We start from the raw sequence: 27,848 nt of genomic DNA, 5'->3' as shown, positions 1-27,848 counted from the left end.
GTGAAATAGATGACTCGTAAACTAAAAGGAAAAAAGCAAATGAAGTTTCAAATATATGATTCGAATGATTTTTAAAAGACGCACAATTCCTGAACAAATTCACATACACCACGTTCTGACGTTGTCGATATAATTTCAATGATTCTAAGAATATCCGCTTTATTTTGTATATAATGTACATTCATACATACTGCAATGACATGTTAATTTATTCATATCTGCAATGACATGTTAATTCATTGCATTTTTTTTTCTTTCATCAATGTCACAAATGATTGATGCTGACATGTAATTTAACTCAAATTTGAATTATTTTTTTTAAGTTTAAATTCAAAGTAATGATTGGTCCGCTTAAAATCTAGGATGAAATAAAAAGATCCCAATAATACTGAAAAATTATCTTCAGCGGTCTTCCTTAAAATGGGAAAAGTGTTGGCTGTTTTAGTGTTCCTTTTCTGTCTGCTAAGCATTATTCACGGTAAGAATTTCGTTATATGTTTAGAAAAAGTTATACTTAAGTATAAATTATATAAAAAAACTCTTTTTTAACAAAAAAATCATGAAAATAACAACGAAGACATGTTAACAAAGTGAAATTAATAACTCTACCCGATTCATTTGTAATTCAAGGTTTAAGAAATAAAGTTTGAGTTTTTGTGAATGTTGTATAACCTCAAAGTGTAAGATTGAAGTGTTGTTTCAAATATAAGAGTCGCCCGCGTGGCGCAGTGATTAAAGCATCTGCTCTTGAGTCGCGGAGTAAGAAGTTGATCCTTATGTCGCGGGTTCGAATCCCACTGTGGGAGGAGGAGACCGGTCCTTCGGATGAGACCGTATAAACCAAGGTCCCGTGTCGCAGAAGGTGCTGGCACGAAAAAGATCCCTCACTGCTCAATGACCCTGAGTGCCGAGTATATGTATAAATATGCAGATCTCCACCGGCAAGTGGTGGCGTCTCCATATGAGTGAAAAATTCTCGAGAGGGACGTTAAACAAACAAACAAACAGACAAAATAACAGTCATAAATATGGCCGACTGTTTCTTCTATAGAGAAACGAATTAGGTCAACATGTTGCGATTAAGCTGTTCCATTTAACGCCATAGGGTCACTTTGTTTGTTTACTTGTGTATTAGTTGCAATGGAATGCAGACGATTTGATCTTTCGTTGGGTTAAAAATATCCTTTAATTATTTATAAACTTGTTTGTAAATATTGGTTTTATGAATGTAAAAAAAACACAAAATCCCTTGTCTATTTTACTGCCTTATGTGAAAATGTTGTGGGGAATTCCGTGGAACAGCCTCATTTAACTTTAAAAATAGACATTTTTCAGCTGCTTTAGGCAATACACCCTGTTTAGACTGCGGAAGATGACACATTGATATGGTCTTAATAAGTCTTAGATTCTAAAGTAAAATATTCATTTCAACTCTAGAAGTTTGATATGTGTTTCTCTTTTTATATTTTTTTGATGACGTTCGTGATTTATTTGAGGAAAAATCCGCGGTATTTCTTTGATCTCGGCAATAATTGTAGTAGAATTCACAATTATGATTTGCAAATTGATATTAAGTTGTATAGATTTACACGTATAAAAATAGAAAGCTAGCATTTTGAACACAATATTAAGCTTTTGTAAAATCTTATTATAAAAATCAAAATTACAATATTAGTATTTCGTTTTAGAAATTTAATATTTGCTTTATTTACAACCAAAAAAGGTCTTAAAATTTATTTCAATCAAGGCATCCATCTTTTTTTAATCATCTGTCCTGAAATATGTTTTATGATGAACAGAAAAGAATTTATAGGGAAAAAAACATTAATAGAATTGGTCAATGAAAATACGTCTTAAGACTTAAAAAGAAAACATTGCTTAAAATAATTTCCAGAAATATATGGTGATGGAGAATGCACCAACGTAATATGTAGTTTTGTCTGGCCCTGTCAAAGTAACTATTACTGCGACCATAGACTTGGTTGGCGGGGTTTTTGCTGTACATGTAAGTATAAAATATTTAAAAAATTAATCTCAATGCTAAATGTCAAGTTTATTATTTGAATAAAAACTTTATTTGCTTTCATTGTTTTAATAATTTGATTACCTTTGATATTATTACTAATTTATCATGTTTTGGAGGTGGGGTGGGGATAGGAGATTGATATATAAATCTAAATATTTTACACTAAATCATTGTATTAGAAAAATATATGTATCAAATGTAATAATTTATATTATACATGTATTTCAGATGATTAGCGCGATGTGAGATGTAATTCAAATGGAAGATGTAAGAAGACACAAAAAGAGCTTCTTTATTAATATCTGTGCATTAAAAAAATCCCTTTTGCTTTTGAAAAATTAAAATTTCTTGAGCAGACAAAATAAATTCTGAAACTATAATCATAAATTTGTTCTGTCAATCTAATACACATTACTTCTGCGGCTGAGTTTGTTAAGCAGATTCATTAAAATTGAATGATCGTGTGATTGAATCTTGGCATAGTGTGACAGGAATTCACCTACAGTACAGTACCTTTGATTATTCATTGTTCTTTGTTCAGAGAATATTTTTTTGGCAATTGTTCTAGTTGTTCTGTTTCAACAATCATTTTTGTGTCACCTGCAGAGAAGAGCGACACTTAGGGATCACTTTACCTGGCGTCTGCCTGTATGTATGTACTTCTAGCTGTATGTCTTGAGAGCTGGAAGACATTTGCATTTGAAATTTTTCACATATATATTTTGCTTTGCCTTATGGCTTTTGTAAATTACCATGATTATGGACGTCGATCTTGAGCTTGGCCTTTGACCTACTTTTACAAAAAGTTTATGGAACCAATATACAGTTTATTTTTGACATTTGAGAGGTAAGTCTGTGCTTTATAGCATGTGTACTGTTTGCCATAAGATATTATTAAACAACCATTCTGAGAGTATTGCATAAGCAATACATGTCCCCTACCGGTATCCCCTTTTCTTTTAAGGATGTCATTTTATAAGACCCTGTATATGATAACTGCGCCCCCCCCCCCCCCCAATGTGGACATATGGGATTACTTATTTATGAATCTGGTACTATTTCGTCAAGTATATTAAGTATTCTCTGGTAGGAATTGCTGAAAACAATGCACAATATTACTTTACCGTCTTCTGTCACAATCGACGACCCCTTTTCTTTTTAGGATGTCATTTTATAAGACCCTGTATATGATAACTGCGCCCCCCCCCCCCCAATGTGGACATTTCGGATTACTTGTTTATGAATGAAATGTTGGAATGAAATCTGTCTTACAAAGACGTGTTTGACTAAAATCGCATAATGTATGAATAACATGACAATTGCTTACGTTACTCGTTTTCCCTAACCTGGCATTTACCACCGTGTAACAAATCTCTGCCTTTAATTTATATCTTATTTATAACTTATAAATAAAAAGGGATATAAAAAACAAATCAAATCGGGAAAAATATTCAGTCTTTATTGCATCTGGTACTATTTCGCCAAGTATATTAAGTACTCGCTGGTAGGAATTGCTGAAAACAATGCACACTATTACTTTACCGTCTTCTGTCACAATCGACGACCTCGTTTTTCGAACATTTTAGTGCAGCACGAACCCGATCGCGAACCCGATTATAAAAATAGAGGAATGCTTACAACTGATTTACTCTAGCACCTGTTAGTCAAACGTGACAGAATTCAAACTTGACCTATAGTTTGTCACTATAAAGCTACCTAGCAAGTTTGAAATCAATAATTTTAAACCTGAGAACCTCCACTCTCTACCATCGGTTCATACATTCATGTGTCTGAGAGAGGAACGAACGACAACTCTGCATAGGAGATTGGACAGCCTCGTTTTGTAACATTAATATAGTGCAGCACGAACCCGATCTTGAACTATTTTTAAAAAAGAGGAATGACTCTGGAACCGTTTGGTAAAACGTGATAAAATTCAAACTTGATCTGTAGTTTTTCACTATAAAGGTACATAGCAAGTTTCAAATCAATTCTCAAAAGCATAAAGAAAAAAATACAAGTATATTTCTTAAGTTTTTTTAATATCATACTTATTTTTTTAAGTTTTGTGATCCGAGGGGGGGGGGGGGGGATACAGTTGGTTTGTCTTATAGTACTTTGTATGTAAATTATTATATGGAAAAATTCTAATTCTTTTAAATATCCATTCCATTAATTTATTTTTTATCAACATGTTCGACCATACCATTTGTATAACGAATTGGTGTTTCAAAAAAGGTGTGTGTGTATGCTTTTCTAATTATAATGAATAGTGGTTCATTAGCAAATTTGATCGCGAAAATACCGCGAATATTAGTGGTTCATGTAAAGTCTGCAACACAGTAAAATTACAAATGATGGAGATCCCTGCATTTTATTCCTGAGAGTTGGTAATATATTGTGTATATAAGCTTTTTAATCAAAGTTGCTAATCACTTAAGTTATGAATGTCATATCGATAGAATTCAAGTACAACCCCGAAATAGTCGTCTTTCAAGTAAATTAAAGGGATGAAGAATTTAATCCCAAAACTTCCGTGTTAAAACCCAAAATAAACACACACACACACACACAGAGAGACTCATGGACTGGTGGTGTATCTTTGAAAAGTATACTGTTAATATGTGTACATAAATTGCCGTATTCAAAATTTAGCGCATTTACTGGGCATTCAATAGTTTGCGTTATCATGAATTAGCGCTACACACATCTTCACCATTTATTTATATTTATGTACAATTGCCCGACACAGTAAAATTTTCCCCGACACAGTAACGATTCAAATTTTATGGGTGCGACACAGTAAAACTTTCGCGACACAGTAAGATCTGAAGATCAGAAAATCAGAACATAAATTCTCTCTAACTGAAACTTTGATTAAACAAATCTACCGTCTTTCAATTTTTTAGGCAGAGCACTTAATTATCTCTTAATTAGCGCACTTCGTCTTGCTTCACCTTGCATAATCAATTATCTCCTAGACCCTCGCTGGACTTTACGCAAGAAGGAACAAAGACAAATAATTTGTTTTCAGACTTCCATGTAATCGTATAATTGCTAGTGCATTTTTAAGATTATTTAGAAATTAAAAATTTATTATAAATATTCAGAACCACGTTTCTAGAATTGTGTTGGCACTGTGAATCAAACTAACATGGTATCGTAATCTTTTTATTGATGTTAATGTATTGTTGAAGAATTCAAAGACCCCCAGAAGTATTTTACTATTCTAAAGTTTCTTTTTTTTAAATTTTAAATTTGTTTAACTGAAAAAAATCACGTCATATTTACTTTTAAAGTTGGGAAGTAGATCCATTTTATCGACCAGAATTTCCTCTGCTCTTCAGAGCATGTGTAAATTATTAAGTTCAATATACATTGCATATACAAAAATGTCAAGGTTTAATATTCACGGTCAACTTGTAGACGGTGATACAAGTATATTTCTTCAGTTTTTTTTATATCTTACTTATTTTTTCAGTTGTGTGATCCGAGGGGTGGGGGGTGGGGGTTGGGGGGGGGGGTTGTTACAGTTGGTTTGTCTTATAGTACTTTGTATGTAAATTATTATATGGAAAAATTCTAATTCTTTTAAATATCCATTCCATTAATTTATTTTTTATCAACATGTTCGACCATACCATTTGTATAACGAATTGGTGTTTCAAAAAAAGGTGTGTGTGTATGCTTTTCTAATTATAATGAATAGTGGTTCATTAGCAAATTTGATCGTGAAAATACCGCGAATATTAGTGGTTCATGTAAAGTCTGCAACACAGTAAAATTACAAATGATGGAGATCCCCGCACTTTATTCCTGAGAGTTGGTAATATATTATGTATACAAGCTTTTTAATCAAAGTTGCTAATCATTTAAGTTATGAATGTCATATCGATAGAATTCAAGTACAACACCGAAATAGTCGTCTTTCAAGTAAATTAAAGGGATGAAGAATTTAATCCCAAAACTTCCGTGTTAAAACCCAAAATAAACACAAACACACAGACTCATGGACTGGTGGTGTATCTTTGAAAAGTATACTGTTAATATGTGTACATAAATTGCCGTATTCAAAATTTAGCGCATTTACTGGGTATTCAATAGTTTGCGTTATCATGAATTAGCGCTACACACATCCTCACCATTTATTTGTATTTATGTACAATTGCCAATGCGAATTCCTTTAATAAAATAGCTCATTTATAGAACTTCTCATTCCCTAACATTTCTGTGTACTGTTACGGACCCAACTCACAGTTATTATAGTATCCAAGCATTTCAAAAAGCCGCCTTCACTCTCCATTTCAATAAACGACAAAACACTTAGGTATGTTGCACTTTGCCACTAATGTGACTTTAATTATTGAAAATAATTGTTATTAATTACAGTGTACGTAATATTGGTAAAGAAATCCATAAAAATATTAATTTGCTACTATTATCTATCTCAAAAAATCACAACAAAATGAAACCGAATTATGAAAATAATTGATAAGTAAACATTGATTACATAATATGTAGCGTAAATGATTACATAATATAAAAACATTCTTCAAGTTCAGACCCCAAGGAAAAGAAAGAAAAAAGGGGTAAAGTGCAAGTATACCTGTCAAAAATAAAAAGTAATTGTAAAAGGAATAATCTCCTTCCAGTCTGCAGAGATAAACATATGTCCTGCTTGTCCTTTTGAAACGTTTGTATGATAGTTCCACACATATTAATGAGCTGGTATGAACAAACAGATGTCCTACCTTGTACCAAATGAAACCAAGAGCCATAAATGTACACCTGGATGAAAAAATTCCAAGTCAGAGATAAACATATGCACTGCTTGTCATTCAAAAAAGTTTTGTTTGTTTGTTTGTTTGTTGTTTAACGTCCCTCACGAGAATTTTTCACTCATATGGAGACGCCACCACTTGCCGACGGAGAGCTGAAAAATTGTCCTACCCGGCACTCAGGGTCATTGAGCAGTGGGGGATCTTTTTCGTGCCAACACCTACTGCGACACGGGACCTTGGTTTATACAGTCTCATCCGAAGGACCGGTCTCCACGTCCTACAGTGCATTCGAACCCGCGACTTAAGGATCGACTCCTTACTCAGCGACTCTACAGCAGACGCTCTAACCACTGCGCCACGTAGGTGATCCATTCAAAAAAAGTAAATCTACTTATAGCAGTCTATTAGTAGGAATACTGCTACTTAAGGAATAACTATGTCGCAAATGAACTGTTAATAAAATCCAAATCAGGGATAAACATATGACCTGGACTGAATCTGTCTCGAAAGTTTATTCACACAGACACTGATGTTGAATTTGGTTATCCAAGGTGTAAAAATTATGTCCGACATCATAAAGGTGTTCTTGCCTAGGTTGAACGTTTTTCACACTCCTGTGTACGCCTAATGAAGGTTTTCATTTAATATAACTTTATATTTTTTAAAAAAGTTACTGTTAAAAGTTGTCAGAGAATATTGTATGCATCAGTAAAACAGAAGGTAAATTCAGATGAAATGTCAAGGGTTGGCAATTTCCCCTTAACGACAATCAAGCTGGAAAAGGCGGAAGAGGAGGTATCTTTACTGGATGTTTGTCTGCCCATGTAGCCAGTTCTAGGAATTGCTGTAAGTTGGAACGAGAAAGATAGTCACATAGAAAATTTTCTTTGCTTGACGAATATATTGCTCTAAGATAAATATTAAATTCTAGACAGGTTAACACCAATTTCCTCAACAAAAGCATTAAGTGCTTATCCTTAGCTGTTTGCTTATTGATCACATGCTTGATTGTCAGTGTTAAACAAAATGCATTTATTAGCAAGGTATTTTGACCTCGTTTGAACAGCAAGTACAATAGGATACAAAACCAAAATAGCTATATTTTGGTATGGCAAATTAATATCCCAATTTCATTGAAACCACTGAGAACCAAGGACTGCAGAATATCCAACAGCCTCTTATGCATCCTTATACAACTTTATTTCAGTAGAATGTAATCAAATATCAGGCAAAAGCATGGTAAATCCAATGTAATTTTAAAGAAAACTCAGCCAAACATTTAGATCTTCTTTTACCTCCTTTGTAAATATAATTTTATATCATTGGTTTTTTTTTAATTCCAATGGTCAAGTCTCTCAGTCTTCTAAGAAAAGAACTGCCGGGCAACACTACATTACATACAAAATGCAATAAACCTATCAGTGATTGAAATTCCTTAAGTGTCATTTTTTTGTTGTTGTAAAATTAATTCAATTTTCATAACACACTTAAGGATCTTATCATCTGGAAGCCTAGATTCCATTTTAACTGAATTCAATTCATATCCAAAGTAATTTATGATCTAGTTGGGGCCACATGTTTTTTCCAGTGCTATTGGGACCCCTATACCCATCAACATATTAAGGAATGCCTTCAGCTGTTTCACACATTCAGTGGGTGATTTATTAACTATTATAAAATCATCTTAAACATGGGATATTTTCAGTTTATTCTGAGCTATCCATTGTAATGCTGTTGAAAATCTTTCAAAAATTCTGCAAGACCAAATTGCAAGCACGAGTCCACATAATATTTGTTATTCCACTTGAAACCAAGATACTTAAATTGTGATTGATATATGTTGATAATTCTAAAAGCGGACATTATATCTGCCTTGCAGCAGTATGCACCTTTTTCACATTCTTTAATTAATTGAATAACAGATGAGTATTGAACAAATGACTCATCCCGTGGAATCCCGTCATTGATGGACTTGTTTTCCGGATATGATAGATGATGAATCATTCTGTATTCCCCATGTTCTTTTTTTCAACTAAGCCTAACGGAGAGCATTGTAAATTAGGTATAGTTTGATTTCAAAAGGTCCATAAACCCTCCCAGCCAAAATTTCCTTTTGTTTCTTACGAATGTATATAAGCTGTGGGTTTTAGAAAGCAGAATTAAAATTCTTTGATTCAATACCAGGGCATTCACCAATAAAACCCAAAGGAAACCCATTAGAAAAACAATTTATTAGATATTTGGATTCATCTTCATCATAACCAGCTAACCATTCCGCCAATCTACTTACTTTTACTGGTGTCATCCCTTTGTTTGGAAAAATTGGCAAATTCTTTGTTATTTCTATTTGTTTGGTTGTAGAATTTTTGCAGGAAACGAAAGGGCTGCTGTGTTGTTTTTTTTACAGTGAATAAATGGATGGAAGCCACCACAGTTGTAACACTTATGCCATCCTCGCAATGCCAGGGGTCCTGAGTCAACACGTTGCCGTTGGACCCCTGGTATATTAGGGATTGCTTCTCTCATTGAGAAGCACCCCTTGTATATTAGGGATTGCTTCTCTCATTGAGAAGCACCAATCAAATTAAAGCTTTTATTAAAAGTTAGATAAGGATTCAATTGACACCTCAAATGCACTTGTTACAAGTTGTTTATCATAGAATGGCTTAATGTGATTGGTTGAAAAATAAGAAAAACAATCAAGATTTGTAATTTTTTTCGAAAGACATCGCTTCAGTCAGCCCACAAAATATCGAATTAAATATGCCAGGGGTCCAACGGCAACGTGTTGACTCAGGACCCCTGGTATTGCGAGGATGCACTTATGTTGGAAGCGACAGGATAAACCTGCAAGACACTGCTTACCTGCATGATGATGGAAACAAGCCCCTTTCGGGCTGGGCCCTGACTGTGCGTCTTTATTTTAACTACTTACTTTTGTCAATAGATCAGTTTTGAGTCTAGCATTTACATACAATTCCATGTGAACATCCCCCATGCTACCTGTCCTTGTGATACAAGCTGTCTAAATTCTGCATCATAATTTTTCCAATTACCTTTGGCATCAGCAATACTGTATCTCTTACTGCCTCTAAATGCTTGGCTAATTTTGACTGCTGTTCAGGATATTTTATACAATAGATTGCTGCATACCTGTTCCAAGATGTAATTCAGTCATGCATAGAAGAAACACTTGAGTTGTTTTCGGCATCGATCGTTTTCAACCTGGTGAATGGTTATCTTCCCCTGAGTATCACTATTCTCTATTTGCAAAGATAACTTATCCTTCTTTTGTTTTTCCTTTGATAACAGTTTATCAAAATCAATGCACTGATTAGACCAGATCTTGGCCTTGATTTGATCAGACACAAGAGCTTCTTTTGGCACTGCTGTGCTGAAAAATCCTGTTTGTCCCTTACCTTTATTTGACTCATCGTAACGGGCAATGCACTAGACTGAGTATTTACCGTGACACTATTATCTGAGATAGGAATCTTCGAAGATGCATGCACATTACTATTGTCTATACTCCCCTGATTATCCGAGTTCGATGATCTAGTGTTGACAACTTCGCTAATAAGTGTTGTTATTGAAGCCGTAACCCTTTCAGTGACAGTTTTGGTGATTTCTTCCAACACATCATCTGGTGCCGAGGTTTGCTCTGCTACCAACCTCTTCTCTTTCCTTATTCGGGAAGTATTGAGTGGAACCGCTCCTGCCCTACCTAACCGTCTCTTTGGAGGCATGGTATATATGCTGAAAATATATAATTCTAATTCTTTATATAATTAGTGATGAGGTAAAAGGAAATTACTTTATGCTAGAGCTAATTTGCTATATCCGGTCAATAAAGAAATAAAAGGGATATGATCGGATCTATATTTTCCGGATTTATTATGTAAACTATAGACATATATATAAATACATTAAATCCGTAAGTTTTTCTTTACCTTTTCTAACACTTTCAATGGAATGTCAGGTTGAATTAGCTGCTCAAAGGGTACTTTTGCATTCATATTATCGTTATTATTTTTTTTTAAATTATTAAATTAAAATTAGCTGGTTTATAATGATATGTATGTATAGAGAAATATATTTTGTATATTCAGACTTTTCCGAATAAGACAGTCACCCTCTTAAGTAATGTTGATGCCAAAGAATAAGATATCACAATATAATGTTTTATATCTTGTCACCAGGAATCACAAACAACTTGTGTTGATCCTAATGAGGAAAACCTCGAGAGAGGAGTTTTAATACAGTATTGTCCCCGGGAAACACAAACAATTTGTGTTGATCCAAATGAGGAAAATCTCGATAGAGAAGTTTGTAATATTTTCCTCAGGAAAGACAACAACTTGAATGTATGGATCCTAATGAGGAAAACCTCGTGAGAGGAGTTTAAATACAATATTGTCCTCGGGAAACACAAAAAACTTGTATTTATCCCAATGAGGAAAACCTCGATAGAGGAGTTTGTAATATTGTCCTAGGGAAACACAAACCACTTTTATTGATCCCAATGAGGACAACCTCGATAGAGGAGTTTGTAATATTGTCCTCGGGAAACACAAACCACTTGTGTTGATCCCAATGAGGAAAACCTCATGAGAGGAGCTTAATATTGTCCTATGGAAACACAAACAACTTATGTTGATCACAATGAGGAAAATCTCGATAGAGGACTTTGTAATATTGTCCTCAGAACAACTTGAATTGATCCTAATGAGGAAAACCTCGTTAAAGGAATTTTTATACAATATTGTCCTCGGGAAACACAAACAACTTGTGTTGATCCCAGAGAGGAAAAATAAATAAATGAAAATATAAATAAACATCAATAAATAAATTAATTAGATAGTTTAATTAAATAAATTAATATTGCAATCAAGTAAGGAGAGTATATTGATTATCAACAACAAGCTTAGTTTATACCAATTTTAGAACTGGGTCTACTCTCTTGACCTAGTTGCTAGCGCTCTCGAGCGCTAGCAACTACGTTAGTCTATATTTCTGGAAAAAGCATACTCGACTTCACGGTCGGACATTCTGGGAAAACTACTGAAGATAGGTTGTACGATGATAATTTCGTTTTATCATAGAAAATTGATATGATACGAATTCTGAATTTCTTAATTTATTGTCTAACCAATGATTAAAATACAAGAACATTTGGGTCATTTAATGCCAAGATTGTAGAAATCAACTGGTAAAACCTAGCTTTCCTTAAAGCTAACCATGTATACTACCTTCCTAGATAATTCCGGCAAGCTCAGAAAAAAAAAACCCAGGAAATCTTTCAGAGTTTGTCGGAAAGACGCAAGAAGAGATTGATACAATGCAGTAGCACTGATATAATTATAATTCTTTAATTTTTCATTTTTCATTTTTTGACGGAAAAGCCCGAGTAATGATCCGATTGTTATTGCCAGCGCTCTCGAGCGCTAGCAACTTCGTTAGTCTTTTTTACTGGAATAGGTATGCTCGACTTCATGGTAGGGCATTCTGGGAATACTGCTGTAGATAAACTGTACCATGTCAATTTCGTTTTTTAATCTGAAAAAACATATGATCTGAAGTTTCGCGTTTTGTTGTCTAATCTTAAATAAATGTACAAAAGGTAACAATAAATGCCAAAACTGTACAGATCAGTTATAATTTCTAAAATTATAATTAAAAAAACTAGCTATTTTTAACTATCTTCCTGGATCTTTCCGGCAAGCTCGGAATAACAACCTCGGATATGTTTTCCGAGCTTGTCGGAAAGGCCCGAAAGGATGCGATTGCTACAAAACAGTACCACACTGGAATATTTTTAAACTAGGTGTTCATTGGTTCTACTTATTTCTTATTTTTCACTTCAAAATTGAAATTACAGTAAACTACAGAATGCTTTAAGCACAGTTAATGATTCATGCCATTGCCAATGTGAAACCACACTCAAAACAAAGCTTTGGAGTTCATTATTGTAATGTTTTTTGACTTTGGGTATCCCGAATTAAATCCAACAGTAGCCTTTTTTATAGATAGTCTGATGAATAATCTGTATTAAACACTGAATAGCTGATACATTCACCATTCTGAATTAAGACACATCCCCCCAACACTACCTCCAGTGTACCACTGTGTCTTCCTATTAGTAATTAGGGAACTTCAAGGCTATTTGATTCTGAAGGGGGGGGGGGGCTGGCAGATTTTGGAAATAAATAATCTGTCCTCAAAAAAGTTGAAAATAAATAACTGTCTTTCCACGACCGGCAAGAAAATATATAATCTGTTATTGACAATTGCTTTTGTCAAACTTTTTCAGAGAAGAAGAAAATAAATAATCTGTCCTTGATCATCTTGAAAATAAATAATCTATCCTTGACTGGCATGAAAACAAATAATCTAAATCGAAAGATTTTGTCAGACCCCCCACCCGACCCTACTCCTCAGAATCAAATGGTCGTCCCCTTAATCGATTCAGCAAATTAATCCAATAATTCATATATCTAATCTGTGGTTTATGATAGCTACAGCGCTAGCTCACCTATCTTTTTAAAAGATAAGCTTGTACAATATACATTAGGTTGGTCCTCTGCGCACGTTTACTGAATATACAGTCCTCGTGTTATTTAATTAAGAGAGAACCTCCTCCGCTGATAATGACAAAGTAGAACTACATGTATTTGGCGTATACTTTTTATACAGCAGTATTCTTTACGCTGGAGAGCACTACCGCTCATAGACCATGCAGGGAAAATATCAGAGATAACATCGTCAAAAAAACCTTTTCATTTTTTTTCGTAAAAAAATTATTTTAAGGGGGAAAGAAAAATAATCATAGCCATATTTAAGTAGATGCCGCAAAGAAAATCTATTGAAAATCGGTATGTTTATTTAAGATTAGCAGGTAATTAAATATACACATAAATTAAAAAAAAAAATCATTTTTTCTCTTTATCTCTACCTCTCTCGTGTCCGTTATGAATAGAAAAGAACATAAAGAATGTATTATAGCAAATTGATTATCGGCCGCAGCAGCGGCAGATTATTCTAATTGTGGTTGTGTTAGAAAGTGCACATGGGGAAATGAGACGTTATTTCTTTATTAGTTCAGTAAAATAATTCTTTAATGATAACGTATAAAATCATGGGTAAAATATTTTAAAAACTTGCTTTAAACTAAGTTTTAATTGTTATTATGTTTCAAATTAATTTTCATTTGTCATCAGATAATAATCAATTTATGATTATGTAAAAAGAGTTTACAATATGTACTCCCAAACCTGGGAGTGTGTCAGTGTGTAAGATATGAACGTAAATCGTCATGATTTTCCGAATTATAATTCAGTGGTAAAAGTGCATGATGAATAAAATTGAAAAATTGTTCAACTGGTAAAAAATTGTTTTGAATAAGCTACAGCTGTGAATGACAAAAGGATATATTTTTTCTTACTTTTTGAACCGCGCCATGCAGCATAACCTACTCTGCAGAAATCATCGGTAAAGAGGCCTACATCTTCACTTTGATGACAATAAGTATTCTTATCATTCATCACTGATTTAATTAAATCGGCGAATCAATTTGATGAACAAATGCACTAAAATTTCTACTTATTTGATGAATTTGTATTTTTTTGTAATAAGTTTTTTTTTATCTGTTTATTTTTATTTTTTTATTTTTTGCTTTGAAGACGGTCCGAAATAAAAACGATCTTCCTCTCAGCTTTGATTATCTTATGCTTTATTCGACGCTTAATTGGGAAAGTATTTTTTGAAATGCTAAATTTTGTTCGCATCTAATTTGATGCTTTGCATCAATTTTACTAGGTATATATGTATTGTCTATTATTATTATATCTATAATTATATGTTATATATATTTATTATTTATGCCCATTTGGGGCAACCTCCCCAAAAATTTGACAAGAGAAAATAATGAAGTAAACAAACTCGAAAATCCTATTGGGGGGGGGGGGGGGTTCTGTGTGTGATACAGAGACTGATATACTGGTATTTTGATTATATTCATCGATTTAATTCATTTATTCATTCAAAAGTTCTTTGAATTACAGTTACGGAAGTTTAAAAAAAAATGTAAATAATGTGTAAATGTAAATGTAAATAATGGCATTCTTATGATTCTAACATCCAGACCTGCTTTTAATTTATTTCAACCTAGCACTCTTTATAAAGCATGCATATCTTAGATAATTAAGAGTGGTTCTATGATATTAATAGTATATGTCACTTTAACAGTGTTTAAACTTTACTAAATGAGGCATACACAAAAAATGTATTCACATACTTAATCCTGTAGTTTCTATAAGTCGTTTTATACATGTACATGATGAATAAATGTTGTTATCATAGCCTGATAACGTTTTGTACAATTGTTTTCATTTATAATTAAATCTTTAAATACTGCTGGTTAATTGACTCATTCTAAGTCCATTTTATCAAACGAAATGGGAAAATTATACATTGTATATATAAAAATGAAAATGTAAATTGAAGGAATAACTATATGTAGTTGTGTATCTATAACTACAAGTACTTTAAAATCCTTTGATGTTCCAAAGCCTTATTTTATGAACAAAAAGTCTTTACCACCTATAAAGAAGATTGTTAGTAATACTTGTCCCCCCCCCCCCCCCCCGCGCTCTTTGTCTAACAATATGATTATTCACACTCTCAACTGACGTTAATGTTGTACTATTGGAAAATTTGACAACTGAGACAAGAAAAAAAGACGTTCAACCTAGTTTAATAATTGTACCTGCATTGGCACGATATCCCTGCATGATACAAACTTGTCGATCACTGAATTCATGTGTTAATTTTTGCAAAGCATTTAAAATCTTAATACTCGGAATTACACGGGTGAATAGAATTTCTCTCTAAAAGTGTATTAAAAAATGCATTGAACATGCTTATTTTAACACAGTTTTGAAGGTCATTTTAAACATAATACTTCCTGATTATTGGACAAAAAATGGAGTTGTTGAGTTTTCTTTGTAATTTATATATTCCTTATCATGAGTATATTATTAAATTACACATTAAAACTCATTTTCCCCTTTTGTTGCAATATATGGATTTATAAATGAAGTAAAGTCAAACACAGTTAAAATTAATTAAAAGATTTATTGATTGATTGTGTGTTGCTAAACGTCCTGTTTAAGAATTTTTCACTCATATATCAGTGAAGGGCTTCAAATTTGGACCTCCGTACTCTGTAGTTAAATACTCTATACTCAGGGCCATTCAGCAGTGAGGGTTCTTTAACGTGCCAACGCCTTCCGTGTCAGGGGACCTCTGTTTTTAAGGTCTCATCCGGAAGACTGGTGTTATTCACTTCTAGTGCCTGGGTCTTGGCGAAAGAACTGTCACTACTTATGGTTATGTCTTAGGTTTGACGAGGCGCGGCGAACGAGATCACGAAGCGAACGCCCTACCACTAGGCTACAATGACCTTAATTAAAACAAAACCAAGACCAAACAAAATAAAGGTCAAGATATGTTTTAAAAATAAGGTCAAGAATTTAAAACAATTGTTACAAAAAGAAAGGTCTTGTCAACAGGAATACGCCTGTGAAATATGAAAGCCCTGGTACCGACCATTCAAAGACAAGTCATAGTTTCTATCAGATTTGTACTCTTTTCAATGAATCACGTAACATTATTTATATCATTTATTCTGCATTGTAAATCTTTAATCCATTTAATTATCCAAATTTTCTTCCCTGGAACTTCCAACAATTAAGAATTGCCAACTTTTGCCTACCAATCTCAAAGAATGAAAGCTCAAAATCTCAACAAAAGAGTTTTCATTATACTTTATGCAACTTTCTTCTCAAGATACATTTCAAACTTTTTTTTCAAACTATTATTTTTTTTTTTAAATGATGGAATCAAAACGATGTATTTGATATTGGAAATCTCTGAATTAATATTTGATTCGATTTTATCTAATTTGATCAAAACACTTTTAAATTCTGCTTTGTAATTTTTCATCTATCAAGAAGTTAAGCAGTTAAAACTAGATTGTATTTTTCCATTTTGAAAATTAATGACAGAAAAGAAAAGGCGGCCTTAAAAATTATCTTTGATTTCAAAGCAATAATTGTTATTTTATAAAAGGAAATTTGTCTTTAACCCCACGACATTCTAACTTTACATATTTTGTCGGAAGCTTTTTTCAAACTAACTCCGTGTAATTATTTTGATTAAATCTTTTTTCGATTGCTTTTAATGTTTATACAAATACATTTATTATTCTTTTCATTTCATTGCCAATGCACCTTTTTATTGTCTGTTTTGTAATTACACAATCCTTTAGGGTTGTTTTTATATTCTTCCTGGTTAATATGCACTTGGATAAGCAAGGACATCAAAAACGTGAATGAATGCCCTTCATTCTTATTTTTTCTGACAGCAAACATTGGGATTTTCATTTCTTTCTCTTTTAGCAATAACATTTTTTCTCATTTTATGAAAACAAAAGGCACATGGGCCAAAACACTCGTCCGAATCACCTATGCCCTGATGTTCTTCAGAAGAATTTGATAAAATTCTCATGAAAAAAATGGCTCCATATTGCTGCCCTAATTTAGACTTAAAGAGTAATGATTTAATCTACTCTACCTGAGGATACGTACATATTAATATACTAACACTTCATGGCCCTGCTGTTCTTGAGAAAAAAAGATTTTTAAAGTTTTTTTTCCCCATTGGGGGGGGGGGGGGGTCATGATTTGAACAAACTTGAGTCAACTTTGAAAGAATTTCTCATATAACATGAATTTCATCTTTTTCTGGTCCAGTCTCTCTTGGAGAAAATGTTTTTTTTTTTAAGATACCATCAAAGTTTCACATATTCTAATTATCTCCCCCTTGACAGCAACTGTGCTGCTCTTTTGAAAAATCTTGAATTCTTTTTAAACAAAGCAGATTTGATTGAAATTGGTTTAGTGGTTCCGGAGAAGAAGTCAAAAGTGTTAAAAGTTTGCAGACGGACGCCGCAAAATATGATCAGAAAAGCTCACCTGGGCTTTCAGCATTTTGTGAAACAAATAAACAATCAGAGCAGATAAATTTGTAATGATACATTAAAGTTAAAAAAAAAAAAAATTAATTAAATCGCAAATAATGAAAAGAATATATCTTAAACATCCTCAATTGCTATTTTCTCAATTCGTATTTTATCAAAGTACATAGATGACACCGAAAAAATAAAAACAGAAGTAAAATGTTTTACCTTTAAAAAATTGATTCCTATATAAATTTTTACTTTAAAAAGTCCAATGTTTTACTGAACGGTCATAATAAATCGATGTTTGACCGCACAGTGAGATATTGGACGGCTTACGTCACACAGTGGGTGGTATCAGCTAAATATTATTTCCATTCATGATGGCAGAATTGGCCGAGTTTTACTGCAGTGCGGGTAAAGATTTACATCATTGAATCCAGCACAAGATACAAGTATGTACAAAAAATATATAAATAAATAAAAGGTATAACAAAACATTTATTGACTGTGTTCTCGGACAAAATGCGTTTTGTCGACCCCTCGAACCAAACAGTTTGCCTTCGGCTTAACGGCCTTAGCAAACAGTTTGGTTCTTGGATTCGACAAAACGCATATTGCCCTCGAACCCAGTCAATAAATGTATATTAATTAACACATATAAAGAAAAACCACATAATTTTGAAATTCATGAAACAGTGTTTGAAAATTTGCAGAAATTTAAAATTTCAATTAATTTGAGTTACAAAGTGTAGTACATTGTCATTATATTTTTGAAAAGTTTTTAACAATTTTATCTTTATATGAAGAAGTTGCCAAAACTATATTTTCTACGTTTGTATTATATGAATGGGTGTGTCTTAACAATAAGAATTTATGGAATAGGTTAACTCCAAGAAACAATTCTTTAAAGAAAAGTAAGATTCAATTCTCAACGGACAACAAGGCAGAAATCAATGGCGGAACTGAAATATTTCACATTTTCTTGCTATATTTTTTGTTAAATTTAATACATTCCAAAACCGTGGATACTTATAAAATTATAAATACTATTAAATATAATGATTAATTGATTGTTGTCTCATCCTAGTCGGCAATATTTCATCCATAATGAGCATACATATCGGGATTTTGTTTTACATCTGCATATAGGTACTGCATTTAAACTTGAGTCAGAATTGTAAATTTTATGGTATTGGAGGGATATATGTACCCTTGTCAATGGCATTTAAACAATTTACCAGTAACTTTTATCTGATTACATAACAGTGGTTGTAACGAGCGTCAAACCAAATAATAGTTAAGAGAAATCCTCTTAGTCATCATCAGTATCGGGAATGAGACTTGTATATAATGTTGACACACCCTGTATTCATAATCAGTCTTTGTAAAGAATATCTTGAAACATCAGGGGAAAAAAACCTTAAGAAGTACTTTGCTGAAAATTGATACAATACCTCAATTGTAGTTTCTAAACTTCACAAATACGAATATCTATTTCAAGATCTAACTGAGCTTATTTGAATGGTCGTGTGAGACCTTGGGTGACTGTTTAAAATCGAATAATCTTCTGGTTGAATTTGGTTGAATAATTGATAAAAATAATAAAAGTTTAGTGTACATACCATGTAGTTGCATCTATAACATAAAAGCTATTCGAAATTTCGGTTTACCTTAGTGAAACTGGAAATTTAAAAAGAAATTATTAAAGGGTTGAAAATGACACAATTTTTCAAAAAATCTAATTTTTAAAAGCATCTTCCTTCTATGACTAAACCATTATTAACAGTTTCATGATTAGAAGCTGTAAATACGTCTTTATGGGTGTTACGTTTCTTTAAATTGTTTGTTCTCGCTGTATAATCAAAGAAACATGTCTTTCAAAAGTAAGTAAACTTTAAAATAATGTTAAGGACCCTCTATACACTGACGAAAAATGATTTTTGAACTTTGAGAAAATTATATAGTGTAAAGGAGGATATTTTGAAATTAACTAATTCATTTTTAATATAGGGAGCGTCCCTTTTTTATCCAGGGAAAATCTTCAAAGATAATGACGTAATTATAAATAAAATTCGCTTTTGCTTACTCAAATGGAGAAAATACATGCAAATAAAGTTTTCAACTACTCTATCTTGATCTAATAGTAATGTTTAGAATACTTGGATTTATTTTAAATTATGTCATACAGTGCAGATTACAATTTATTCTATTTCTATATCAAATGATGGGTCAGTCTAACTACACAAAAGTACCCTGAAATTATTGTGGAGTGTGGAGAGGGTCCTTAAATGTTAGAATTTTTACTAATAGTCTTCATTTAATGTATAGTCGCAGTCCATTCCATAAACTATGAACTTATTTTTCTATTGTCTGCATTTTCATCCATGAACACTTTAAGAATATAATTACAAAATATGATAAATATAAGTGAAACATAACAATGCTGACTCATGACTGTGCTCATTTGTCCAAATATATGGATATGTTTGATTTATAAATACTTGTGTCATGAACTATACGTACTTTGTCCATTGCTTTCATGGCACCTGATCCCACCTCTGATACTTTTAGAGATCCGTGTTTGCTCTGCTCCAGATTTGTATTGTTTCAATAGGCCTCTGAGCTTGATTACTATTTGTTATCTCCATATCTCATAAAAGAGACAACAGTCTGACAAACCTGTTTTATATTAAGATGTTTTACTAGAAAAAGACGTTAATTGTAACCTAACAATAAAACTCTATGATAAATGTGTTGACTTCAACTTTCCTATCGTCAACTAGGTTGGCCAGTTGATTCGTTAAGCAAGAGCATGCTCTATGTACAAACAATTTCTCAAACGAGGCAAGCTCTTGTCAAACAAGTTGTTGAAACAAGGATATCAAAAGTCTCGTTAAAAGGCAACATTTCACAAATTCTATGGTCGATACAATGACCTAATCAGCAAATACAATCTTTCATTGAGTCGAATGCTGACTGAGGGTTTTCATACAAATTGTTAGGTCATGAATTGTATACGGATTTTGTTCCCTTTGCCGATTATGCCAATAAGCACACGGCTGACCGGTCGACAGGGGATGCTTACACATATATGGCACATGATCCCACCTCTGATGTATTTTAGAGGTCCGTGTTTGCTCTGCTCCCGATTTGTATTGTTTCAATGGACTTTTAAGCTTGATTATATTACTGTTTGTTATCTCCATATTTCATTGATTTCACTTCCTTTTAGGTACAAGTATTTTGGAACTATTATTGCATCTTTGTCACTTACATAATTCCTATCTATCAATCACAATATCTTTGCATTTTAAAATCCCCTATTTACAGCTAAAATACTTATGTGTATGGTGGGCCATGTCAGTTAGATGTGTATTAGGCTTTCCGATTTTTTATATCTGTCCTATGACTCCTCAGGGATTCTATGAAATGTTATTATTATTATTTTTCTCTATTATTGCCAGCTCTCTGATTGGCTCAAACTAAATCACGTGATCAAGTATAAAAAGTCTTATAAACTGGGTGTTTCTATTTTAAGCTTCTAAACAAATTTATAAACCTGCTATTTCTAAAATTGGAAACATTCTTCTGTGAAGCGCTGACTTCATAATAGTTTTTATAGACTGGATGTTTCTTAAAATAGATACTGCAGATGCTCTTAATTGTGACGACATAATGCGAATGACAGAACAATGCCTTATATGAGAAAGTATTGAGCATTAGAAACATGGGATTTAAGACATTTCTTATTAACTGATAAAAGAAAATAATAAAACAATTGTAGCCTTTTGATTCGGCGTGCAAAAATGTATAATTAGTATGCACCAAAAAAATTGATTTTCGCTTAATTAAACTTGATTATATTTCAAATACACAAGTCATGTAATAATTTTTATGACTGAGGTTTGCAAACTTGATAATAAGTTTTAAATTGGCACTGTTTAATTTAAATAAAAGAGGTCTTATACATGCACCAAACATTCTTAGATGACTTTAAAATCAGCAAAAAGTGTGAAGCCATGCACGTTTCAATTATCTTAAATGTATGATAAATAGAATACTACATACTGAAATCCATATCATATGTCACATCAACCCATCGGGTTCCATATAAGCCATTTGGATTGAAATAGGGCTCTTCGGGCTGATATAACATGAAATGGATTTTTGTCTACAATATTCTCTATATAGATGCTTATATTGTCGCATAATTTTCTTGCACAATATCATGGTCTTTTTATAGTTACTTGATAAGTATTTAGAAGCATGAAAAAATCGTTTATTCATGCACAATATGATGGCTTTTTTCGGTTATTTGATTAGTATTAAGAGGTTTGAAAAACATTATTTATGCATATTATATATATATTTTTTTTAATTGTAATGCATCAGATTTTGTAAAGCTACTTTGACCAAAGAATAATCAGTTGGCTTTTGTTTCAGGCCACTTCACAAGTCCTCCTAATGAAGTATAAAGGACATCCAGCCATGCATGGAAAATGTTTGTCACTGAAGACTGGCTGATATTAAATCTGTAGGCCAAGTCGTTCATTGCAAGATTCCTCCTAAGTTTCACTAGGGTCAGCAACAGTTCATCTTCTTTTGGTAACTTTGTCCTTCTCCTCTTCACTTTTGTAGATGTTACACTCAACACTGCACTTAAAGTTTCAAAATTAGGGAATCCAGTGTAGAACTTGGTGCGTCGATCATCCCCTTTCAGATTCTGGAAACTAAGTGTCTTCTTCTCAAAATCATCCCGCTGAAATTTGTTTTCTTCTTCCAGTCTTTGTAATGAGGCCTTTAACGCTTCAGTGTCTTTGACGTGTTCTTCACACTTGCGCTGTAACAGTTCCTGCTCTTGTTTCAACTCGGCACAAGTTTCAGCATTCTTGTCGCACACACTCTTCAGGTACTGGTTTGTCACAATCAGACCTGTCATGACTGGCAGTGAGATTTCAGTTTGTACGGCCATTTCGCAGATAGATTGCACTGGTGTTTGTGTGGAGGTTCCAGTTGTGACACTTAATGGTTCTTCCTGGCTCAAGGAGAGTAGAACTTGGGCGGATTCGTTTTTAGCAATGTTCTCTTTTCTTTCAAGAAGCCTCTGGTGACGTTGAACTTTTTCTTGCAGAATGCTTTCAGGAACAGCTCGGTGAGAAAAGATTGTTGGCACAAAATCTGGATTTGTGGGATCCCTTGAAGGCTGGCCTATAACCAAAATATTTACTGTATTAATTGCTGTACAATAACTTTTTTGTGAAATTATGTTTTAACAGTTTAAAAAATGCACATTCAGGGATTTTAAATTATAGGTACATTAATCACCGAAATATTGACTTTATGGAATATAATACGTATCATGGATGGGCTTGAAAACATTATCTAAATTCGATTTCTTATTGTTTATACTGTCTTTGATAAAAATACTGAGGAAATTCGGTCTTTAATTCGATTTGTAAGGAAATTCGGTCGCCAATGTAATCTAAACACACTTTTATTTTTATCACTCATACCACTTGTTTTAAGGATTATAAATATCCAAAAAAATACATTAATATATTTAAAAAGTTTTATTTACCGTTTATAAAATGTTTGGAACAGATCCTTGAATGTTCGGTGGGCTCCCAGTCGTCTCTCTTGATGGCTGACACCCACTTTGCTCTCAGGTGAGGGTCCCTAGGTATTCTAAAAAACTTGAGATCTACGCCTGGAATCTGTCTGTTTTTGCAGCCATATGCACAGCAATGGGCAGGCATCGTGAAGATTTTAAACTAGAGAATCCAACCACGATATCGATGACACATGTCATACAGGTAAACAATCAAAATGGCGCATATACAGGTAAACTACTATAATAAGATTAGCGTGGCCTTGCCCTACGCAGCACTGCACATGCGTACGCGCACGGAATTATGGGAAGGATTTTTTTTTTAAATTAAAGGCGCGTAATAAGGTCTATATGTAAGTATCGGGAATTTTTTTTTCTCTTTTTTTTTCTTTCTTTTCTTTTGTAAAAATATACATTTTTCATGTATTGATATAAAAATACCATGACTACAATTAGCAGTTAACATAATTAACATCAGAGAAAAATCGTTAAACATCTTAAATACGCTTTATCAGTAAATGTTACGAAAATTTAAGAGAATACAATACTGTACGACTTACTATTTTGCTTAGTTACTCCGATAATTAGTTCGTTCAATTATTTAAATCGCGCTTAATTTTTTTCTTTTAATTACAGTTTTAAAAAAAAACAAGCTAAATCAAGATTTACATTATTTTTTTGAAAAAGATTAATCAAATTAATACCATAATGTAGTAGTTTACGATTAGACATACATGTACATGGACATTTATGCTGTACATTCTATTTTTTTTTATTTTCAATTAAGAAGATCAATTATTTGATGTTGATCTGGATTTATACGAAAATGTACAATAGAATTATAAAAATAAAATAATTGAATCAAAGCACATACATAAACATAATCTAGTACAGTATCTTGAGATAATGAGATGCTATAATTTGTCAAGAACCATTTTTTTAGTAACAATTGTAATAACCATTGCTTTCTTTTTTTCTTTTCTTTTATACATTAGGGTATGTTTTGTCTGATAAATTTACGCAATGTATATAAATGGATTTTGAGATGAAAAAAAAAATCTGTAAATATAATATGCTACCTGGATATTTAAAATATATTAATTTAATTTTTTTTGATAATGTTAAAAATAGTTTCACACTGTACATTAACACGCTTTGCTTGTACAATGTTTTATTTACATCGAATGACAAATTGGCATGCTGATTGGTCGACCCGCTGATTGGTTAACACGTTTTTATCGCTAATCCTGATTGACAGCTCTGTTACGCAACACCGAACGCGCGTTCGCTCTCTGGGTTCGCTACTGAATTTGGGGTTCGCTTTCGGCGTTCGCCTCTAGGTCCGCTGCGGGTTCGCTCGGGGTCCGCTGGGGGTTCGCTCCGGGTCCGCTGCGGGTTCGATTCGGGTTCGCTCGGGGTCAGCTATAGCGAACCCCAAGCGAACCCGAAGTGAACCCAGAAAGCGAACACGGGGTGCGCTTTCTGTTAGGTTGTGTCTGGTCGGTACTGTATATGGGATGAAAATTTCAAACTTATTTGGTAATACTCAGAGAAAAACTGTCAGATATTTTTTGATTGACTATTTTGAGACCTTGGGCTACGGACTATACATATGGTATTTTCATTTAATGAGAGACCATAGAAAAATAGTTGCTTTTTTCAGTAAATATTTGTTAAAACTAATACCTTGGAGTTCACACGTGTTTAATAAATCCTTTCATTTGGATATTAAATCAATTTATACAAAATCCTGTGAAATTTAACAAAATAAAACAAAAACGTTATATAAATTCACAATAAGAGTAAAATATAAATAGTCAGAACAAAATAATACATGTCAGAATTACATGTAATTGGTGTTTTGATAATAAAATATAGTTTAAGACCATCTGAAGACCAAGAATGAGCTTTAATTTAGCATCTAAGAAGGATGAATTTCATGTGAGCACGGTGGCTACGGACTATACCAGTAAACATCTCTATTGTGGACAATCAACTTAAAGAAATTATAATTGTTTAATAAAATTTTGGGCATTTTTTTTTATTAATTGGTTTTCTATAACAGTTCACACCACTTAGTTTGAGTATTTATAATACCATACTTAAAAATCAATTGTCTAATGTACTGTGTACTTTCATTGCCAAATGAAATTCCAATTCAATTAATTAAAGCATAATTGGTGTTCAAACTATAATGAATAAAAGCAACAGGAGCTGAAATTAAATCAAGGCATGATTTGTGTGTGTGTGTGAGGGTGTGTGTGAGGGTGTGTGTGTGTGTGTGTGTGCGGGGGGAGGGGGGGGGGTTACAGACTATATTGCTTCATTTTTTTTTTTCAATTTAATGTAATGCATATATCTCAAGATGGTCATTCAAAAGGTGTATCAGTATATAATTTATCATAATCATATGATTTAATTTAAAAAAAGCAAAACATGATTGACCATTTGAAGTAAAAAAAAAACTTAATTGTACAATATTTACCCGTAAAGAATCAAATGAATGCTTTTTTTAAAATTAACAATTCAGTGACAATTAGATTGGGTGACGCAATTATAAGAGTAAGTAGGCCTCACTTTGTACTAAATTGCAAAGTAAGGAGTTGATCCTTATGTTTTGGGATCAAATCCCACAAATCCGACAATGGGATGTTAAGATTGGTCGATGAGAACTAATAAACCATTGAATCCCCATTTTGCAGTAGATTCAAGTAGGAAAAAAATCTCTTGCTAATACAGAAGTACGGTTATATGGTCTGTAAATTTGCTAAATTTATTTGTACAGTCTGTAGCCCTTTTGTAAGTAGGATTTGTGTCTCTAAATATTCTTTTAAAAATATTCCAATGCTAATTATTGTAAATGGATTGATAATATGTATCACAAGAAGGAAAACTTTATCATGTATATTTAGAAATATGTTGTGACCACAAACATAACTAGACAGACTACAAAAGCAAGCCTTTAGTTGAAAAATGTTAATTTTCAGATATTTTATTTTTAATTACAGTGGCATTTAAAAACATTGCATTTGTTCGAATAAACATATTTTTGTATTGTAGTTATTGTATCAATAATGTATATGACTTTTTCTGATTTATTGGAGGAAAAATCCGCAGTATATCTTTAATCTCGGCAATAACTGTTGTAGAATTCACAATAATGTCCTGCAAAAGTTAGAATTTGAGCATCATATAAAGTTTTTTAAAGATATATTAGAGAATTATAAAAATCAAAATTACGAAATAGTATTTTTTAAAAGAAATTTAATATATGCATCACAATCAAACAAACTAGATCCAAAAATTTAATTTTATTCATACAGCCTTTTTTTGTATCAGTTGTCCTTAAATACGTTTTATCTCGTTTAATGTCACACAGAAAAGAATTTATAGAAAAATATTATTTTTTAAAAAATCAAGGAAAATCTCTTTTATGAATTAAGAGTAAAATGGATAAAAATATTTTCCAGAAATATATGGTGATAGCAATTGCCGCGTATTATGTGGTTTTTTCGATGAATGTTGGAGTGGCACATGTTGCGACTTCAGATATGGTTGGCGGGGTTTATGCTGTACATGTAAGTATAAAATGTTTAAAAATTAATCTCAATGCCAAATGTCAAGTTCATTAGTTGAATAAAAACGTTATTTTTTTCAATGCTTTAATAGCTTTATTTCATTTTATTTCCTAACTTTTATATCGTATTGTTTTTATGGATAGGATATTGATTCATAAATCTAAATATTTTACGCAAAATCATTCTAATAGAAATATATATGTACTAAATGTGATAGTTTATATTATATTTTAGATGATTAGCACTACTGAGAAGATGTAATGCAAATGGAAGATGTAAGAAGACACAAAAAGAACTTATTTCTTAATTGTGCATTCATATATCCCTTTTGCTATTGAAGAAATAAAATTTCTTGAGCAGACAAAATTCTGAAACTATAATCAGAAGTTTGTTCTGTCAGTCTAATACATACTACTGTTATGGCTGAATTTGTAAAGCAGATTCATAAGAAATGAATGATCGTGTGGTTGAATCTCGGCATTGTGGGACAGGAGTTCACCTACAATACAGAATGTTATTAGATTTTTCATTATTCTTCAGTCATAGAATAATGTATAGACAATTATTCTAGTTGCTGTGTTTTAACAATCATTTTATTTTGTTGTGATACAAGCTTTTTAATCAAAGTTGCCAATCACTATAGTTATCAATGTCATTTCCATAGAATTCTAGTGCAACCCAATAAACAGTTGTCTTTCAAGTTAATTAAACGGATGAAGACTTTAATCCCAAAACTTTTTATTTTTTACACCCAAAATAAACACACACACAATCATTTACTGGTATATCTTTGAAAAGTATATTTTTTTAAACCACAAAAGAAATTAATTCATAC

General features: G+C 32.5%; 1 protein-coding gene and 1 long non-coding RNA gene across 2 annotated transcripts; one reads left to right on the top strand and one right to left on the bottom strand.

Moving 5' to 3' along the window:
* The first annotated feature begins 382 nt into the window (after nt 1–382).
* LOC133184286 (uncharacterized) lies at nt 383–27,468 on the top strand. The gene is made up of 4 exons (XR_009720806.1): nt 383–478; nt 1,895–2,005; nt 2,255–2,457; nt 27,454–27,468. It is a non-coding gene; the product is annotated as an uncharacterized LOC133184286 (long non-coding RNA).
* On the bottom strand, nt 22,251–23,657 carry LOC133180992 (THAP domain-containing protein 1-like). The gene is made up of 2 exons (XM_061315490.1): nt 23,406–23,657; nt 22,251–23,035 (listed from the first exon to the last, which is right to left on the bottom strand). Exons 1-2 carry the CDS (start codon nt 23,581–23,583, stop codon nt 22,251–22,253), a joined length of 963 nt encoding a protein of 320 aa, XP_061171474.1. The 5' UTR covers nt 23,584–23,657.
* Nucleotides 27,469–27,848: the final 380 nt, after the last annotated feature.

This window comes from Saccostrea echinata, unplaced genomic scaffold (assembly GCF_033153115.1).
Source record: "Saccostrea echinata isolate AGI-Se365-2 ecotype Australia unplaced genomic scaffold, CSIRO_AGI_Sech_v1 ptg000001l, whole genome shotgun sequence".
NCBI lineage: Eukaryota > Metazoa > Mollusca > Bivalvia > Ostreida > Ostreidae > Saccostrea > Saccostrea echinata.
The sequence above is the reverse complement of the archived record's forward strand: the minus strand, read 5'-3'. Positions and strand labels throughout refer to the sequence as shown.

Coding starts and splice junctions, on each gene's coding strand:
- LOC133180992 (XM_061315490.1), bottom strand. CDS start 23,583: ATGCCTGCCCATTGCTGTGCATATGGCTGCAAAAACAGACAGATTCCA. Junction 23,036..23,405: donor TTCCAAACATTTTATAAACG/GTAAATAAAACT, acceptor TTTTGGTTATAG/GCCAGCCTTCAAGGGATCCC.